The sequence below is a fragment of the Alternaria atra genome (genome assembly GCF_907166805.1).
Source record: "Alternaria atra isolate CS162 genome assembly, contig: 35, whole genome shotgun sequence".
NCBI classification, from domain to species: Eukaryota; Fungi; Ascomycota; class Dothideomycetes; order Pleosporales; family Pleosporaceae; genus Alternaria; species Alternaria atra.
In genome coordinates, this window is record NW_025091334.1 from 2,225,910 (window position 1) to 2,244,562 (window position 18,653).

Consider the following 18,653-nt stretch of genomic DNA (forward strand, 5'->3'; position numbering starts at 1 on the left):
TCGAGAGCATTACCGCCTCGTCACAACAACAAATGGTGGGCTGTTCCCTGCTTAGGGTCCACATGGCTTGGCTTAGGTCATGCTACGCCGCTATCCGACCTCGAGCGTATCCCTGACATTTCTCTCCTTGCAACTGTCGTGCCGTGACCAATGCGGCTCGCGCGTGGACGTTGAAAGCCAATCGCGATTTATCAGGATTATCGATCGTCACCTTTACCGGCACCCTCCATGACGTATCTTGTCTACCCGTGGCCAGTCAGCGTCTCTTGTCGGGTTCAATGAGGCGAGGCCGTGTCCCGTTTGCTGTATGCACTCCACATGTGGGCGTTGCCTTCCCCTTCCATCTTACTCGTACTATTCTAATCATCTGCTGCTGTTGATTCATTCTCGTGCGGTGTTGCGCGTCTTCTTTTGCGTCGCCCTGCTCGCTACGAAGTGCAGTACTGCTGTCGTCGTTCGCTCACACACAACTCTCGCTGATTGTCATTCCGGCTGTTTGAAGGATACGCAAATCAGCGTCCTGCGGTTACCGGGTCCCTTGCCACCACCCCTCGAACTATCCTCCTCTCTCTTTCGTCGGCGCATGTAGTGCCCGGTTGTGTTGTGTCCCGTCTCCTCACTCGCTCGTCGAATAGAAAACGGTCAAGGGTGCCAACCTTGTTCCTGAACAACAAGACGTCATTTTGACCATTTACCCGCTTTCCCAACATCTTACTTGTCGACCGAAGCCCTTTTTGCGAAAACACAATTCGTATACGCTTTACGGCCGTATTTTACGACATTGCAAGCACGCACGCGACCAAAGGCGTTGCACGGGGTTTGCGCAGCAATAATACTTGGTGGTACTTTGGTTAGCCATGGAGCGAGTTCGAGCACAACCTGCGACACGTGCCGAGGGCCGCCGCATGTCGATATTCACAGAGGTTGGGCTGGTGGACGAAAATAAAATAAAGGAGGAACGGAGCCCGGTGCCGACGCATGGAGAGACTTTGAAGCGGTTGCGGCCGGCGAAGATGCTGAGGTTTCGGAGTACGAACAGTATCTTCAACGCCGAGGGGGAGAGGTTGGCTGACGATGAAGATGATTGGGAATCGGTATGCGACGACGACGAGGCAAACGAATCCTACACGACCACTTCGCAATCATTCATGCCAACGAGGCTCTACCGATTAGGCCTCTTCAGTGTTTTACTGGCATTGATGCTACCAATTATCCAACTCAATCCCCTCAAACATATCGGAGTACGGGGTGGCGCTATCCCAACGCACGCAATCCAGGCCAATGTCGAGCGCTCGATGCTTGCCAGACGGGAAGACAGCCCAACCGATGCTTGTAGAAGGTGGAGTGGACAAAGCGCCGTCGTGAATGGAACACTATACATGTACGGGTTCCGTCGAACCACCGACAGCCAACAGACTCAGGATACGTGGAGTGCGTAGAATATACAATCCGTCCGAATTGAGCGCAATGCTAACTTCACACAGACAACGACTTCCTTACCCTCGATCTTACGGAATCCTGGCAAGCCAGCTCTCCAGCTCTGACCGGTCTTCCCAAGCCCGCCGGTCCACCAGCTGTTTCGCTCGGTCAGCTCTGGGCTTCGCACGATTCGCTATGGCTATACGGTGGCCAGTTCTCTGACAGTCCTCAGGCTGATCCCGCGAACAATTCAGTTTGGGAGTACAACATTGGAGGCAAGCAATGGATCGAACACGCAGACCCGAAGACATCGGCTGGCCAGGAGGCGGAGGATGCCGGGCAATCTGTTCAACGCGTTGCTGAAGGTGCTGGTCTTAGTGTCCCAACGCTGGGTAGGGGCTTCTACTTCGCTGGCCATCTGGACTTTCTTACGACTGAAGGCTGGAGCATTCAGACTCCGCGGGTGTACCTGAAGAGCTTGCTGGAATTTACGTTCCCGGGACAGACTAACAATGCTGTGGAGTCGTTGGCAGATGGGAAGACAGCTGGATCAGATGGTGCCTGGCGCAACATCACCTATGGTGGACTGCAGAACACTGCGTCTTTCCCTGAACGTGCGGATAGTGCTCTTGTCTACGTTCCTGGTTTTGGTGACGAGGGTCTCCTGATTGGGTTGACAGGTGGTGACAATGCTACCTTTGTAAGTTGGATTGCGTGTGCATGTGACGAGTAAGTTGCTGACAGAACGTAGACGCAAATGAACACTATCGACGTTTACGATATCGCTACATCGACTTGGTACAAGCAAAGTACCTCTGGAAAGACACCTAAGTATCGTGTGAATCCCTGTACAGTTGTGGGAGCTGCAGCAGAGTGAGTTTGTCGAGAACTCTACCTTGATACGATTTTGTTACTAACAACACTTTTAGCGGCTCATCTTACAACATTTACATGTTCGCCGGCCAAGACCTAGGAGACCCCGGCACTCAGACGCAACGAGACGACATGTGGATCCTTTCCGTCCCCTCATTCTCCTGGATCGAAGTCGAACAAGGCACCGATAAAGCCAGCATCCCTCCTCCCCGCGCCGGCCACCTCTGCCAAGTCTGGGACGCGCAAATGATCGTCCTCGGCGGCTACAATACAGATCTCGGCTGCGACGCCCCCGGCATCTACGTCTTTAACATGAGTAGCCTAGCATGGAGCAATCAATTCACCGCTGTAACAGGCAAGAACGCACTCCAAGGATACAATGCCAAGGACAAGGGAAGCACCGGCAACCCCCTCGCCCAACAAATCAATCAACGTGGTTTCGGCGTCGGCGCCGGCATCGAAGGATCATACGGCTACGCCGTCCCCGAAGCCGTTCAAAGCGTCATCGGCGGTGCAGCAACAGGCGGCGCCACCTTGACCGCCCCTGTCCAGACACCTACACAAGGTCCCCTCGCAACCGGGAAACCGCAAACGTACACCATGACCGGACCAGATGGCGCGACGATTACTAATGTCATCAACGGAAACCCTGCTGGTAGCTCCGGGGACAGTGGACCGAATATTGGTGCCATCGTTGCTGGTGTTATTGCAGGCGTGTTTGCCATTATTGCAGCATACTTTGCGTTTTGCGCGTGGATTTACAGGCGGCAGGTGCAGATTTGGAAGTCGCACGCCGCTGCCGTACAAACGCGTGCCAATGCCGCGGAGAAACAGGGGGGTACTTTTACTTCGTCGTCTGGAAAGAATAGCTCGGAGAGACCGCCGGGTACGCTTGGAGGAAGCAGCCATGGAGGCGCGGCTGCTGGCTCATTCGATATCAATAGGAGGGCTAGCGGTGATGCTACGGCGTATGGTGGACCCGGAGCGGGTGGTCAATGGGGGAGGAGAAATAGTGAGGGCAGTGTTGTGGATGGGCTTTTGGATGGCCAAGAACCTAGTTTCTGGGGCGCCAGGGGTGTGCTGTTGAATCCTAGGAGGAGTCTAAGGGTCATCAATAGGGATTGATTGATGAGAATTGGACGACGACGACGACGCCTGGTTTGCGTTTTGTTTTTTTTTTTTCTGAGAATTTGAGTTTTCAACGGTATTTAAGCAACGATATTTGGTGATGTATAGAGATGATTAAGATATGGCAGACATATATATATGGCCGGTTAAGGTAATAATGAATATAAGTAATGATTCACCTCTATTAATTTACTCCTACTATCACTTCTCTGGTTCTTGTTCTTCGTTCATCTATACTTTCTTTGTTGATGCCGATTTGCTTGATGATAGGTGGTTCGCGGGGAGTAAGATTGCTTGTCTTCCTCAGCACCTCATATAAACCAAGGAAAAGACATGTGCGTGTGTGTGTTGAGGATCCCACCGCTCCCTCAACTGCTCCGGTTAAGAAGCCTCGTCCTGGGAAGAATGTTGATGTCGGTCGTCGCAACGAAAGAATCTACGCCATAGGTCTGACTACGTTGTAATTTTTGGCACTTGATAGCTCGTTAGACGAAGCGCGCTTCGAGATTCCTCTCAAGTGCTCGATACCTGCAACAGATGCCCTCTATATATACATTTTTTCAAGACAAGGAAAGTGGGATGATGCCGAATACAGAATGTTAGCAGCCTCGCACCGTTGGACCAGAGGATCGAAGCTTCTGGCATGTGAAGCCAAACCTCTTTCTCACTCCTTCCAAGACTCACCTTGCACCCTCCTTTTCTTTGAACGACTAAACACTATGTTCTGAATATCTTGGCACACCTCAATCCTGTCACATGATTCGTACGAGCCAATGGAATGGTAAGTGTAGAAAGACGAGGTGCGCGGGTTGTTCGGCGCCGATCAGCCTCGGCAAGTGGGAAATAGCCAGCCAGCCGAATCCTGGACCGACGTAAGCCCAGCTCTCCGGAGCACTGGAGCTTGCACATGCCTGAACTACGCTCGCCTGCTCCCACTTTGTGTCCACGAATATTCACTTTTCTCCGTGTTGTGGGGAGTTAGTCGCATAGGTTCCTACTTGCTTCAGGTAGCTTCTTCAGTCTTGATATCTGGTCCTGCGACGCGCAATCGATTCATCCCACTCCGGACCTACGGACGCGAACCCCCACCACAGCTTCCCACCATGTCCAACACGACGGATTCAGTCATCGAGAAGCTACCCAACACAGCGGAGCTCAAGGAAGATGTCAAGGCTGCGTCCAAGTCCTCGCTGCAGTCGCTGCGGGCGCTGTTAGCTGGAGGTGTGGGTGGTGTGTTTGCTGTTGTTGTGGGCCACCCTTTCGATCTGGTCAAGGTGCGCATGCAGACTGCGGAGAAGGGTGTCTACACAGGAGCCATGGACGTTGTGAAGAAAACCATCGCCAAGGAGGGACTTGCTAGGGGGTTGTACGCGGGTGTTTCTGCGCCGCTTGTTGGTGTTACGCCAATGTGTGAGTACCCAAGAAGGAGCACGGCATGGGCGATGAGATGGAGCACGAGCTGATATTTGACAGTCGCTGTATCCTTCTGGGGTTACGATCTCGGCAAGCAACTCGTCTCCAGTGTCTCAAAGGTCGAAAACAATCAATTTAGCGTCGCACAGGTCTCCGCCGCTGGTTTCTTCAGCGCCATCCCCATGACCATCATCACCGCCCCCTTCGAGCGCGTAAAAGTGCTTCTACAAATTCAGGGACAGAAGACCCTGGCTCCCGGCGAGAAGCCTAGGTACTCTGGTGGTATGGATGTTGTGAGGCAGTTATACAAGGAGGGTGGCATCAAGTCAGTATACCGTGGCTCTGCCATGACACTGGCGCGTGATGGTCCCGGATCAGCGCTTTACTTTGCGACATACGAGACCGTTAAACGTAGTCTCACGCCCAAAGACCCTGTTACGGGACAACCTGGATCGCTGAGTATGGGTGCGGTCATGGTTGCTGGTGGTGCTGCGGGTATCGCCATGTGGATACCCGTCTTCCCCGTTGACACTATCAAGTCGCGATTGCAGAGTGCGGAAGGCCGGCCAACAATCAGCGGAACCATCAAAGGCATCCACGCGAGTGGCGGTCTCAAGGCTTTCTTCCCTGGTATTGGACCTGCCATGGCACGAGCCGTGCCTGCCAACGCTGCCACATTTGCCGGCGTAGAGCTTGCCCAAAAGGCAATGACCAAGATGTTCGACCGCGACGGCGAGTAGGCATCCTTCCAAGCCCTCTATACAATTTTCCACGGATGACGCTTTTATCTCTTTCATGGTTACGAGTCCAGTACATCTTATGTTGATCCAAGGACACGATGTTGGTGGCATTGCGTATGGCGTTGTTTAGGTTTCACGTCTCCAGCGCTTATGTATAGAGTAGGTAAGGGGCTGCTTTCTAGACAGGATTCGTCCCTTTCGTCCGTATCTTCTTGCGAATAGATTCCTTCTCTAACTGCGCCACCTTTTCCCTTTGATAATCCAATGGATTAGTTCTGACGGTGGCCATGTGATCTGAGCAAGGGATGGGAGGGTCCAACGGAATGCACCTGCAACCGCAACCCTCTTCGCTTCTCTGCGCCCGAAACAACAGCGAACCAACAACATCTCACATCTGATTGACGAACAATTACCGTGGATGTGGAGTTGGTAACACGCTGAATGTAGATCCCCAACTCTTTATGCGTGCCTTCTTTGTCCTCTTTGTTTAATTCTCCGGACACTCGCCACGACCCCGCGTCAACATGCCTTGACTTGTCTTTGTCTTAGCTACATGGTTCCCGTATTCATGATGTGTGTGTTTCAGAGACAAGCTAGATATGCGTGTCGATCTTTTTAAGAGGTGGAGGGGATATCCTGCTGACGCGCGGATGAGTGGCTGATCTTGCTTCGACACGGATTGAGATGGTGGTGAGAGATATCAGGATGGATAGCGCACAGCCCCCGTCGGCTTTGAGGTTAGTTGAGAGATTCGATCCGCTTAGACAGCACCCTGTGGACCCTGCACTTCCTGTGATTCTATCTTGTCCACTGGACTCGACAGGGACTATCTTTCTTAATCACCCGCTCGAAAGATTGTCTCCTACACTGGCATACTTGCCGCACATTGTCGAAGCTTCACCTACGAAACGCGGATCTGTTCATCCTTCCATGAGCGAGACCGAGACCATGCACAACCGACTCATACCTAGCGCAGATTTCTTCGATGATGGCTCATCCGAGTCCGAATGTGGAAACAGCGCAGGCGGATTCACGCAAACCTTTACTTCAGCCTCTGGAACTGGTCACCGAGATCGACCATACGATATAAACAGCGATGACAGGAGCACACCACGTGGAAGAAGTCGACACCGGAGCACCATCACCTCATTACCTAACACTACAAGTCTACCGGTAAACAGTTCAGACTACAGCGGAATCAACGAAGAGCATACTTCCGAAGCAGTCGACAGCAGAACAACAAGCCAAGCGCGCCAGATGTCTCTGCGACGATTGAACCAAAAAAGCATACGCTTGGTAGACACTATATCCTCTAGATCTAGTATCGATTCTCCCAGGCATTCCATACTCAGCGGCTACAACGACTCTCTTCCTGCATCTCCCGCATACCCCATATCACCCCTCTCCCCGCGGTTGAACAATCTCGTCCAAGACACACTCACGCCCCTGCCGCAAAGTCCCACTTTCTCCTCTACTTTCCGAGGTAGCTACCACAGGCGCACCACGTCAAACCCAAACAATATATCAACATCGACATCCGATAGCATACTCACGGATTCTATCATCAACGCTCACATCCACACTATGCGCGCTCTAGAAGCTCTGAATGCGGATCCAAAACCTAGTGGAGATATAGATAGGGCAGCCGCAGGTCGCAGTTACCTGAATTCAGGAACTACGACATCATGGCCCAAATCGACAGCCTCATTCTCAGCGAACCGCCGAGTCACACTATCGCCGTTATCGACTCGAACAGGAATGAATGGAGATGGAAATGGGGTTCCAAGAGGTGCGAACCTAATTTCTGGGGAGACGATCAACAACACCCCGAACCCCTTCACGGCGACTAGTCCCGAGTTTCCTCAACCGAGCTACAATAAAAGTGGTGTGAGGCATCCTAGCTTCCCCCCTCTCAACTCGGGTCGTAATACGGAGGAATATGCTAGCTTGGATTCGGCGCGTACGAGTCTTTTCCGCGAGGAATGTATACTTTATCTGCCGAATGAGGTTAAAACGCCGTATGACGATCGGAAAGGAAAAAATGTTCTTGGGCTTGTTACGAATCCCAAGGAGAGCTTGGATCTGAGAAGCCGGAGGGAAAGGAATGAGAGTGCGCAGGGGTTGATCAGGTGTAAGAATGACGAGGAGAAGGGTAGTGGAAGAGGAAAAGGAAGCAGGAGAGAGGAGACCGATGGTTTGGCTATATGGGTTGGGCTGCAGCGTTGGACCTGGGGAATGGGGAAGATGTGTTGTGGCTGTGAAGGAGATGGTGGAGAAACAGGAGGATATGGAAGGGGGAATAGAAAGGGAAGGTCAGTACAAATCCTCGTACCAGCTACTGTCCTGACTCGCTGTTCGGATTACGGTAGCACCAATAACGAAAAGAAGAAGACTCATCCGCATCCGGCTTGGAGGAACCACAGCGCCGATAACTCCTTTGACGACGAAGCTTTCGCCAAAAAACTACGAGCAGCTAACCGCGAACTGACTGGGAATCTCTTCAGCTTCAGCGCGAGGACATTGACGGGTATAAGATTTGTTCGTCGCTCAGGTTGCTGCCGTAGGATCACAGTGAACAACGCCAACAGCAACGACGACGTCAACAACAGCCCACCATTTACGCGACGAACTGAATTCGTAGAAAAAGACACGACATACACAACATCACCTCCCCACCCTTCCGTAACACATCTTTTGAAGTTGTACAAAAATCCCGCTAATGGCAGGAAGAAGTACTTAGTGGTTACCTGGGCGCGCCGCGCTGCAGCCACACATTCAACCGATTTCGCGCCTTCTCCATCTCCAGAGATATCAAAAGAGGTTCCTATGATGAATTTGGTGTATGCGTTTTCGAAAGTGAGGATTCTGGTTGTCATGACGATTCTGATTGGGGTTAGTGTTGCGGCGGCTTTGGGGTGGATCTTCTTGGGCCATGTGGCGGATAAGAATGCTAGCAGAGGAGAGGGTGAAAGTAAGATGATGGGCCCGAGTGAACGTGTTGGGAGTGGAATGGCGATGGGCGTTTTGTTGTTGCTGGTTGAAGCGTCGGCGTTTGGGGCTTGGCTTGCGTTTTCGTAGATGAGTGGAAGGGAGATCAGATTATACATGGAGGGATGCAGGGAAAAACCAGTTGTTCTGGAGGTTGGTTCATGGTTTGTTATCTGTAGTTTGGGAAGAATGTGCATTCTCAACTTATTCGCTGGAGAGTGGGGGAGGTGGAGAGGAAAGCAGTGATCATGTAGCGAGGACTAAGGGAGCGGTTGTAGATGAACAGGAAATAGAAAGTGGGGAAACCCCCCAATCCAAAATGACGATTATATTGTCTATCACAACTCTATCGTTCACTCGATGAAGGTTTGATTGACACCATTCCATAGTGTGCATGCACCGGAGAGCGACTCGCAATGTTTACCTTCCTTGATCGTACTTCCCGTTGTATTTCCGAGCTCATCAAATGAAGGTACATCTAAGTGTCTTTAGCCTGCATCAAAATGGTGCCAAAACCCATTATTAGGCCTGCTTCCTACCCAGCCTTCGCTACCTACTCATCTACCACAAGCTTCGGTCCCACGGTCCTACCGACAAATGGGCCGCACCGCTTCTGCACATGAACGTTCACCTCCCGACCCCGTCTCCTGAACCCCTTCACAAGCCACTCGCCAAACGCATACAAGCAAGCCATAGTTTGCCCTTCCTCCTCCCTGGGATACACGCCCTCGAGATGAATATTGTTGACGTTCTTGTGTTCAAGCATCGGTTCGAAGTGGAAAAAGTCAAGAAAGTCATGTAGATCGCGAGGCTCTCGGGCGTGCGTGTTGTTGACGAGCTGGCGCCAGTTAAACACCATTGCGATTGTATCGAGCTTCGTACACTTGAGCATTAAGGTGATGTCGGGGTTCTTTTCGTTGACGACACATCCGATACGTTGCTCGTTGTACTTGGAGGCATGTGGAAAGCCGATGCGCTTGATGGCCTTGAAAGCCTCCGTAGTAGCCACACCATCGACCATGACAGTGGGGAAGGTGGAAAGAAAGTCCATGAACCAACGGACGACCTTGAAGGTCTTGTATTCCTCGTATTTGAAGTCGAACCATTTGGTTGTCGAGAGCATGCAAACGGTGACTTCACCCAAGAGTTGTTTGTTCGCGAAGGCGAGATTAGGGAGCCAGGGCGCATATTTGGCTGTGGGAAGCTCGTTCCCTGAATGTCGGTCGCAGATAATGAGGTCTTCGGGCCAGCGCCAGGTGCAACATGGGTTGTTGAACCTGTCGACGTGTAGATGCTTCGCCAGTGTCGAGTCGCTGCGCGCGGTGTCCAGATAGTGCGTGTAGACCTTTAGACGTAACTCGGGCGGTAGAACGATGAACTTGTGAAACTTGAGTTCATAGACGTAGGCCGTACCGGCAACAGCGGAATCAGCGATGGCAATAAACTCGATCATCGTTGCATCGTAGAGAGGGTACTCTTCCTGCGTGTCTAGGTAGCCCATGGAAGCTTCGCAAAGGTTGCGGAAAGGGAGAAAATGTAGTGGAAATGGCTCTTCGTAAGCTTCCGATGTGTCATCGTAGCCATAATAAGCATAGTAGTCGTAGTCATCGTAGTCGTCGTAGTCGTCGTAGTCGTCGTAGTCCCAAGAAGACATGGTAGCTACCATAAAAATTAGAAAGAGCTAGGAAGAACTTGATTTTGCTACTTATAAGTCGAGTGGTGTTTGAATGCTTTGGGTTGATCGATAAAAAGAGTGGAGGCTACAATGGTGTGTATAGGGGACTCTTCTCCTATAAGGGCCGATTCATATGCAACCAAGGGCTAATCTGATCCCAAGGCAGAAACCAAAACTCTGACTCAGAGTACGGGATAGATTGATGCTGTATTCACTCCGTCCATTGCGGCAATCTAAGCTTCACGGATGAGCAGTGCGTACGTCAAAATGGCTCGCTATCACTAATTGCGCGTGAAGCTGGTTACATTATCCCCCATAGCTCGAGTTGGTCAGCTATGGGTTGGACAGAGTAACACAAGAAGGTAAGCCTTGTAGATGACAGACAGTGAACGTCCATACTCTGGTGCTCTTGCGCTACCAAGTGCTGCGGATTACCACGTGTAGGCGAAGAAGACGTACCATAACCCTGTTATCATCGTTAGTAGTCAAAGCCTAACGAGTACCCTTATGCGGAGAGAAAGAGGCTTTGGGGGTAATAGACTGTGATACCAGCCGTAAGTTCTATGAACCCATTTCCTTGATCGGCTAAACTCTTGCATACCGCAACTGACGAACTGTAGGCCGAAGAACGTGTGACGTAACCAGCGTCATGCTACCTAGTACATTGCGAAGGCGCCAATGTAGTGCCGAAACCCCCACTCCGGGTTACCTTTGAAGGTGCGGTATTGTGGGATGCTTGTTACCTTTGGAGGTGATGATGGCCGAAGCGAACCTTTGGAGGCAGGCGCAGGCGAATGGTTCCGCGCTAAAACTCCGAGGTCATACCTGACCAATCATGAAGCACGCACTATCGCAAACCACCAAGACCAGAGGTTCCTATAAGAGGCTCTTGATTCCCTTTGTTCTTGTGGCCCTAGAATATCGAGATTTTTTCTTAGCCGCTCTACTGCTCTTATATCTTGACGCCTTTACAAGACAGAACTATGCCGTCCGTACCCCATCCGCTAGACCCTCTTACGCCCGAGGAAATAACGAAGGTTGGTCAAACTGTACAGTCTTTCTGATCAGTTCTCTAACACAAACACAGGCCGCCAATGTGGTCCAATCATTGTTTAAAGATCAGACTTTAAACTTTCGGGTCATCACCTTGAGAGAGCCACTCAAAGAAGAGCTGATCACATACCTCGAAACGGAGCATCAGGGAGGTCAAACACTACCCAACATTAGTCGGTGCGCTCGCGTGGAGGTGATTTCTAGAAGCAAGAAGGGGACGATCGACCTGTTGGAACTCATTGTTGCTATCGACAGCAATGATGTCATCAAGCAGCAGCATCTTGAAGGAAAGCACTCGTACATCGACTCGGCGTACATGAAAGAGGTCGAAGCAGCGTGTATGGCCGACCCAAAAGTTCAGGCCGAGATCAAGACGCTCGATCTACCAGAAGGAGCATCTGTGATCATTGAACCCTGGGCTTACGCTACTGATGGCGCAAACGACATGTCTCGCCGCATCTCAATGGTACTACTTTGAAGTTTTAGCGTAAACACCCACTATTACTAACTCAAAACTCAGTGTTGGTTCTACCTCCGACTTCTCGCCCACCCGGATGCGAATTACTACGCGTACCCACTCGACATCTGCGCCGAGGTCTCTGAAGAGTTAGAAGTCACCAAGGTCTACCGTTTGCCTTCTTCCGGCAACGAGCAAATTCACAATGAGAAACGCCCTTTTGATCGCCAGAAGATCCATGCGGCGGATGCGAGCGAGTACCATCCGGATCTACGACCCAGTCCTCGCACCACTACGAAACCGTATCAGGTTAATCAGCCAGAGGGTCCATCGTTTCAGGTCAATGGTCAAATGGTCACTTGGGAAAAGTGGACATTCAGGGTGGGATTCAATTATCGTGAAGGACTGACTCTGCATGACATTCGATACGGTGGGCGGAACCTGTTCTACCGCCTGTCCTTGGCGGAGATGTTTGTCCCCTATGGAGATCCACGAGCTCCGTATCCAAGGAAGGGGGCGTTTGATTTGGGAAATGATGGTGCAGGTATCAATGCGAACAACTTGCAACTCGGTTGTGACTGCCTTGGTAGGTCTTCCCACATCACGGAGAGCTTTAGTAATACTGAAAATGGAGCAGGCACTATTAATTACTTTGACGGCTGGCATAATACCTCTTCCGGCCTCCCGCTCAAGCTGCCCAACGTAGTATGCCTACATGAACAAGACGATGGCATACTTTGGAAACATACCAACTTCCGCACCGGGCATGCCGTAGTTGCACGCTCACGCATCCTTGTTCTGCAAACGATCATCACTGTAAGCAATTACGAGTACATCTTTGCCTTCAATTTCGGCCAAGATGCCTCGATTCACTATGAAGTCCGGGCGACCGGCATCCTCTCAACCGCACCCATCGCCCTCGGAGAGCCCGAACCACCGTTCGGAACGATTGTAGCGCCGGGCGTGCTTGCACCCTATCATCAGCACCTTTTTTGTCTGCGCATCGACCCAGCTATTGACGGTCACAAGAACTCCGTCGTAATCGAAGAGTCGCACTCAATGCCCATCCATGATCCTGATGTGCATAACCCCTTCGGCGTCGGTTACGAGACTCGCACTAGTTATATCGAACGCGAAGGCGGATTCGACCTCGATCTGACTAAGAACCGCGTCTTCAAGATCGTCAATGAAGCAGAGATCAACTCAATGACGCAGACGCCAGTAGGTTTTAAGCTGCTGCCCTCATACAGCCAAATGTTACTCGCTCATCCTTCGTCCTTTCACGCCCGGCGATCCCAGTACGGTAAGCATGCGGTATGGGTGACCAAGTACCGCGAGGACGAGATGTTTCCTTCGGGCAAGTACACGATGCAGTCCATGGGTGGTGAGGGTATTGCGAGTGCGATTGAGAAGAGAGCTAAAGAGGAGAACGAAGCGAATGTGAGGAGTGAGGATGTCGTGGTTTGGCATACATTTGGATCAACTCATAATCCGAGGATTGAGGATTGGCCAGTCATGCCGTGTGAGAAGATGTTGGTTGGGTTGAAGCCGGTCAACTTCTTTGACAAGAACCCTGGACTAGATGTTGCGCCGAGCACACAAGAGGTGAATAGAAGTGTGCTATATAATGATGATCCGACAAACGGGCAGGTTTGCTGTTAGTCTTATAGTACGTAGTCGAGAAGCTTAGGCACTGGCTTGGAGTGCTGGCTGGTCAATGCAGTATTCACTCGCGCGACTGCTGAGTGACATACACTGGTGCCTGAATCAAACTACTAGTGCATCTACACTGCACACAATGTCCCAGACATATATAGCTCAGCTATATGTGGCTCAATCACTAGTTCGGTACTTTCAAACCCCGATTCTCTACCACCCCACCCTGAACTCAACGTCGACAACCCACGATGCCAAAGTACATCACCTACCAGGTGGCAGTATGTCTGAGAAACTGAGTCTTTTGCTTATTTGGCTGATTGATGGTGATAGGAACATAGATACGCTGAGGATGTGTTCCTTGTCGAAAATGCCACGGCTTTAGAGGCTTGCGTGGAACAGCCCGACGACGACTCCTTCATCGACGCCTTTCAGGGGCTTCTCGAAAGCATTAGAGGCTTTATCAAATACGAAAACTGCCTCGCTTCGGATACCCCACCGACTCATGAGTTAGGTAACTCTGTTGCGAAAAATCTGAACAGTTCTGGCCTATCCGTCGCCCCATCCTACGATCCACTCATCGAGGCATTTCGTGGCCTGTCAACTGCAGGTATGGCGTATCTACGGCACGTTCCGTGTTTCTACAGAGATTCTGTAGATAGAGAGTTCAGAGAGATGGCGAAGACGTGCATGTCACACCTCAAGGGAGATCGCGAATGTAGCTTTGAGCCATACGCTCCGTACCACCAGCAGTACATACCGGAGACGCTAAGAGTGGTCTACGATTACATGGGATATGGATCGATTGACGATGCAGTCTTTCTCCACATGGCAGGCTGGTATGACATGTTGTATCTTGAACAGTACTCCGTGGTGGATCATTGGAGTTGGTCGTGCGATAATAGTCGGGGCCTAGTGAACTGGACCTCAATTGATATCCTATTGTCACGGGACGTACCGACCGCGGTAACATACATGCACCGTAGCACGAATGGTCTGGTAGCTATCGAACAGCTGGCATTCCGGGATCTCGCAAAGACGGCTGAGCATTATCTGAGGTTTACCAACGACTTCGACAACTGGTTTGATGATGAGGTGACAGTATTTCGAGAGTTTTCTGGACGTATCATTCAGTGGTTGTACTACGAGAATAGCATCGATCCAATCGACTGGACGGCTTTCAAGGACATCGCCGCAGCAGTGACAGGACATATGTCATACGAGCCACCCTCGGACTTTCCTCGTTTCTTGCAACTCCCAGCTGAACTTCGAAAGGCTGTTTATCACCAGGATCATCTTGAGGTACGTCAAGAAACACGACTGAGCAATGATTGTCATCACAATCCCTGGGGTAAATGTTGTTACATGTGGATCTACCAAGGTTCGTTGGCTCTTTGCGACAAGAGCGAGACTACGTTGTTTCCACAACCAGGGAATTCCAGCTATCTCGCAAGCTGGATCCCTGCTCTAGCTCTCACTTGCAAACAATTACAAGGCGTGATCATCGTCCACATGCTTGAGCACACGGGCCGGTTTGATCTCGATTTCAAGAAGAGCAGCGGCGGCACGTGGTTCTACGATCGTTTGGTCGCGATCCCTCGTGGTAAAGGGTTACGGATGATTAAAAACCTCAACTCTGCTCTTGAGCATTGTTTCAGATCCTCGCCAGCACCACTTTCGACCAGGAACCCTACTGTGGAGCTCGCAGCTGCTTCTCAATCCCTTTTCACTATCAGTATTGCAATCTGGTACCCCACCGTACTCAACTATAATCATCATCGGACTACCATGCACACAGTACGTCCTTTAGACCGGATACTGGGTCTATCTGCACTCCGGCCTCTGATCGAGTGCGAGAGCTTGCGTCGAGTTTACATCTATGGTATATTCAAAGGTCCCTCTCTCGCCGGCCGTAAGAAAGACCTGGATGATCTAGTTGCTATCGGAAAAGGCTTAATGAGAGGGGTTCTCCTTGAACAAGAGCGTAGCATCCGCGTTCAGTTATGCCATTGCCTGGCAAGGTCGAGGCAATTGACTCCAATAGTGGATGTGGCTTTAGATGAGGCAGATGAGAAAGAATTAGGCAGGCAGCGTAAGCGGAAGAAAGCAGAGAATCTGCCTGCACCAATACAGGCGGAACGAGGCCTTGGCGTTCCGCAGTCTCTTTTCCATGGAGAACTGTGATAAGAAATGGTCAAAAGCAAGCTACAACGAATCGGCCTCGATGTCTGTGAGGAACCATTAGTGGCGGAAGGTACCTGGATACTATTATGAACGTAAGACGGCTCCAATTTGCTCAAGATAGATCTTTAAAGTATGCGCATAATTCACCGAGCGCTATCAAGGACTCGCAGCGTTTCTCTCCCACTCCACCTCATCTTCATCTTTCCAATACCCAGTGCCACTCTTCTTAAACCCCATCTTCTCCAACACCCTCCCGCTTCTCGCATTCCCCCTCTCAGTTTCAGCGACGAATCGTTTTACGCCCCTCTCAGTGGCCGCCCACTGCATGACTGCTTCTGCGGCCTCGCGAGCTACGCCTTGGCCCCAACACGCTGGCGCAACACCGTAGCGCAGTTCGATCATTTCTTCCCATGGTGGTAGTGGAGCATCTGAAGCGTCACGTGGAGGAAGAGACGTCGTGGTAGCGTCCCGGACACCCGCGTAACCTAGCCATTCGACGTCATCGAACGTCCGACAAATGCTTTCCATCTCGTGTTCATGGATGATTTGCGCTTTCTCGCTCGATTCAACTAACGGCTGACCTTTTATTTCTCCAAGTTCGTCCTTCGGTCGCCAGCCCACTGCGAAGTCGCCCATCGCTCTCTTGTCCCAGGATCGGGCGATATCTCTAGTTGCGATTACTTGCTGCATCTGTTCTTGGGTTCGTGCTTGGACGGGAAAAGCACTGCCAAATCCCATCTCGCAGAAGGCAGCGTCGGCATGAAGATCAGCGTAGAGAGCGACGTAAGATGCTATAGAGATGGCCAATGGCGTGGGCACAAGGATGAGGCGAGGTGTGAGAAGTGCGAATCGCGAAACAGGTATTGAGGATTTTTGATTACTCATTTTGAAGTCTGTAGGGATCCAATTCGAACTCATAGGCTTGCACGGGTATTAATACACTTGGAAAGACGATGGGCATAATGGCTCGCAGGGTCTTCATGCGGAAGGAGAGCGGCGCTAAGCGACATAAGGCCTAGCGCTGATATGACTCAAAATGATTGAGTAGCAGCGGATAAAACCTTTGGCCTAGGGTGCCTTTTTCGCCTTCATAGGGTCGATGTCAAACGGCGAGAACTCTTTGCCTCTCATACTGTCCCAACTCTCAAACAACGCTTCGCACCTCCGCCAGGTGTTATCCACCAACTTTTCATGCTCTCCAACCGTCCTTTCTACCCAGCCATCTCTCTCATCCGCGACCATTACCACTTCGTCTCCGTTGCCAGTATATTTGTACTCTTTCCATGGTGTACTTCCGTTCGCAAAACCGATCCAAATTTGCGCATGTTGGGTGGAGATGTCCTTAAGTCTTCGAGTCGGGTAGCGGAACTGGAATGTTTTGAACACGAAGTAGACGTCAACCCAGTGATGTGCCTGCTGCCAGAGGGGACTACTAGGGAAAGGATTGCGGACGTCGAAGACGTAGCGGTAGACCTTTTTGTTCGTGTGCTGGGTGAGGTATTGTGCTAGTTGGTGAGTGGGCGCTATAGCGATTAGCTACGCATTTTGCACGGTACTGGAGTGCGTCTCACCATCGAAGACGACATCGCCCATCCAACGCGCACCTGCTGTCAAGAACAAATTCTTGTCAATCTTCGGAGTCACATCATAAGCTTTACCAACAAGCTCCGCGCCCTTCTCGCCCAATTGAGTTGCAATACCAGTGAGAAAAGCGTCCGGGCTGACAGCGGCTATTTGCGACATGAAAGTTGTGCCCTGTATGTCCGAGTCAGCTTCTTGTACCAAACGCACCGATATGCAAGGGCGTCTTACCTCAAAGCCCGTATTCCCCAGCATGATCTCGTTGACCCACTCGCACTTGCTAAGCAACTCAGGAATGCGATCCCAAGTCACGGTACCGGATGCATCACCAAACCATCCTGGATCTTGGACAGAGAGCCACATGCCACCATCCGCGCGATATCCTGAAGATGCATCGACGATCTTTTGCACGTTCAATTGACGTAGTAGCTCAAGGCCGGCCTCTCCTTCTTCCTCAATGCCAACTCTTTGCAAGAAGTTCTTGTAAGTTTTGCTTGCGTTCTCAAGTGATAATGGTGCCGTCGTCGGCCCGAGGATACCAGACATCAGAATTGCTCGTTGAAAAAGCGGACCTGATGATGGAGGAGCAGACAGCATGTGACCACATATTGACATGGATCCAGCAGACTCGCCGAACACTGTAACTTTCTTTCTGTCTCCTCCGAATCCTTCGACGAACTTTTGTATCCAAAGCAGTGCATTCCGCTGATCGTTCAGAGCGAGATTTGCGTTTCCAGATTCTGGGGTGTGCAAGTAACCGAGCGCACCCAGACGATATTGTATGCTCGCTGAGATGACGGGCTGAGAGTCGAGAATAGATTGCTCCACCATAAGAGCTGTGTTGTGCTGCTCATCGATTTTGCCGAGCACGAAACCTCCGCCATGTATGTAGACCAGTACAGGTAGCTTTGAAGAAAGTGGCTGGTCTTTGAGGCACGAGAGCGGTACATTGAGCTGGAGGATGGCGCATTTCAGTTCGTCGGATTTGGGTGGGAAGCTCTCGCCAGGGAAGTTACCACCTCCCATTATGTCGGCCCCAAAGACTTGCGGACATGCGTAGCTGAGAATGTTAGAATCCCTCACCAATACTGGAGCGTAAGCCAACCCGGCTGTGAAGAGAGGTCATTACCCATGTTCTATGAAATCGCTTTTGCCCGCAAGCGTTTCTGCAAGAACAGACTGCTTGAAGCGAGCTGAGATCGTAGCATATGGTATGGCGCGAAACTGAACAACATTGCTGGGCGTGACGATGCCACTCATAGGGCCTAGTTCGACATGATGGAAGGTGAAGGTCTTTGGTGTTTGAGTTTCTTCGGTCATCTTTCTCGTCTGCTCGAGTAATTCGCCAAGTTGTGATAAAACTCCGAAGGTGGTTATAATTTATAGGATGCGAACAATGAACATGAGCAACGCGGGGAAAATGGGTTACCCTGATTGAATGTTCCTGTAAGTACCGGGAAGTGGAGACCAGGCCCGGTGGACCGGT

At 51.1% G+C, this 18,653-nt stretch overlaps 7 protein-coding genes across 7 annotated transcripts; 4 read left to right on the forward strand and 3 right to left on the reverse strand.

Annotated features, from left to right (window-relative positions):
• Nucleotides 1-857: 857 nt before the first annotated feature.
• ALTATR162_LOCUS11636 (uncharacterized protein) lies at nucleotides 858-3,417 on the forward strand (the record flags this gene model as incomplete). The annotated part of the gene is made up of 4 exons (XM_043319278.1): nucleotides 858-1,431; nucleotides 1,485-2,119; nucleotides 2,171-2,292; nucleotides 2,349-3,417. 4 exons carry the CDS (start codon nucleotides 858-860, stop codon nucleotides 3,415-3,417), a joined length of 2,400 nt encoding a protein of 799 aa, XP_043175213.1.
• A 1,106-nt stretch (nucleotides 3,418-4,523) lies between these two features.
• On the forward strand, nucleotides 4,524-5,573 carry ALTATR162_LOCUS11637 (uncharacterized protein; the record flags this gene model as incomplete). The annotated part of the gene is made up of 2 exons (XM_043319279.1): nucleotides 4,524-4,830; nucleotides 4,894-5,573. 2 exons carry the CDS (start codon nucleotides 4,524-4,526, stop codon nucleotides 5,571-5,573), a joined length of 987 nt encoding a protein of 328 aa, XP_043175214.1.
• Nucleotides 5,574-9,114: 3,541 nt separating this feature from the next.
• Nucleotides 9,115-10,215, reverse strand: ALTATR162_LOCUS11638 (uncharacterized protein; the record flags this gene model as incomplete). The annotated part of the gene is made up of 1 exon (XM_043319280.1): nucleotides 9,115-10,215. One exon carries the CDS (start codon nucleotides 10,213-10,215, stop codon nucleotides 9,115-9,117), a length of 1,101 nt encoding a protein of 366 aa, XP_043175215.1.
• A 1,004-nt stretch (nucleotides 10,216-11,219) lies between these two features.
• On the forward strand, nucleotides 11,220-13,408 carry ALTATR162_LOCUS11639 (uncharacterized protein; the record flags this gene model as incomplete). The annotated part of the gene is made up of 4 exons (XM_043319281.1): nucleotides 11,220-11,273; nucleotides 11,324-11,755; nucleotides 11,810-12,332; nucleotides 12,384-13,408. 4 exons carry the CDS (start codon nucleotides 11,220-11,222, stop codon nucleotides 13,406-13,408), a joined length of 2,034 nt encoding a protein of 677 aa, XP_043175216.1.
• Nucleotides 13,409-13,653: 245 nt separating this feature from the next.
• On the forward strand, nucleotides 13,654-15,586 carry ALTATR162_LOCUS11640 (uncharacterized protein; the record flags this gene model as incomplete). The annotated part of the gene is made up of 2 exons (XM_043319282.1): nucleotides 13,654-13,683; nucleotides 13,736-15,586. 2 exons carry the CDS (start codon nucleotides 13,654-13,656, stop codon nucleotides 15,584-15,586), a joined length of 1,881 nt encoding a protein of 626 aa, XP_043175217.1.
• Nucleotides 15,587-15,742: 156 nt separating this feature from the next.
• Nucleotides 15,743-16,471, reverse strand: ALTATR162_LOCUS11641 (uncharacterized protein; the record flags this gene model as incomplete). Its single annotated transcript, XM_043319283.1, has 1 exon — nucleotides 15,743-16,471. The coding sequence occupies one exon, from the start codon at nucleotides 16,469-16,471 to the stop codon at nucleotides 15,743-15,745; it is 729 nt and encodes a 242-aa protein (XP_043175218.1).
• Nucleotides 16,472-16,654: 183 nt separating this feature from the next.
• On the reverse strand, nucleotides 16,655-18,487 carry ALTATR162_LOCUS11642 (uncharacterized protein; the record flags this gene model as incomplete). The annotated part of the gene is made up of 4 exons (XM_043319284.1): nucleotides 16,655-17,109; nucleotides 17,158-17,341; nucleotides 17,399-18,227; nucleotides 18,297-18,487. The coding sequence occupies 4 exons, from the start codon at nucleotides 18,485-18,487 to the stop codon at nucleotides 16,655-16,657; spliced, it is 1,659 nt and encodes a 552-aa protein (XP_043175219.1).
• Between the last annotated feature and the right edge of the window lie 166 nt (nucleotides 18,488-18,653).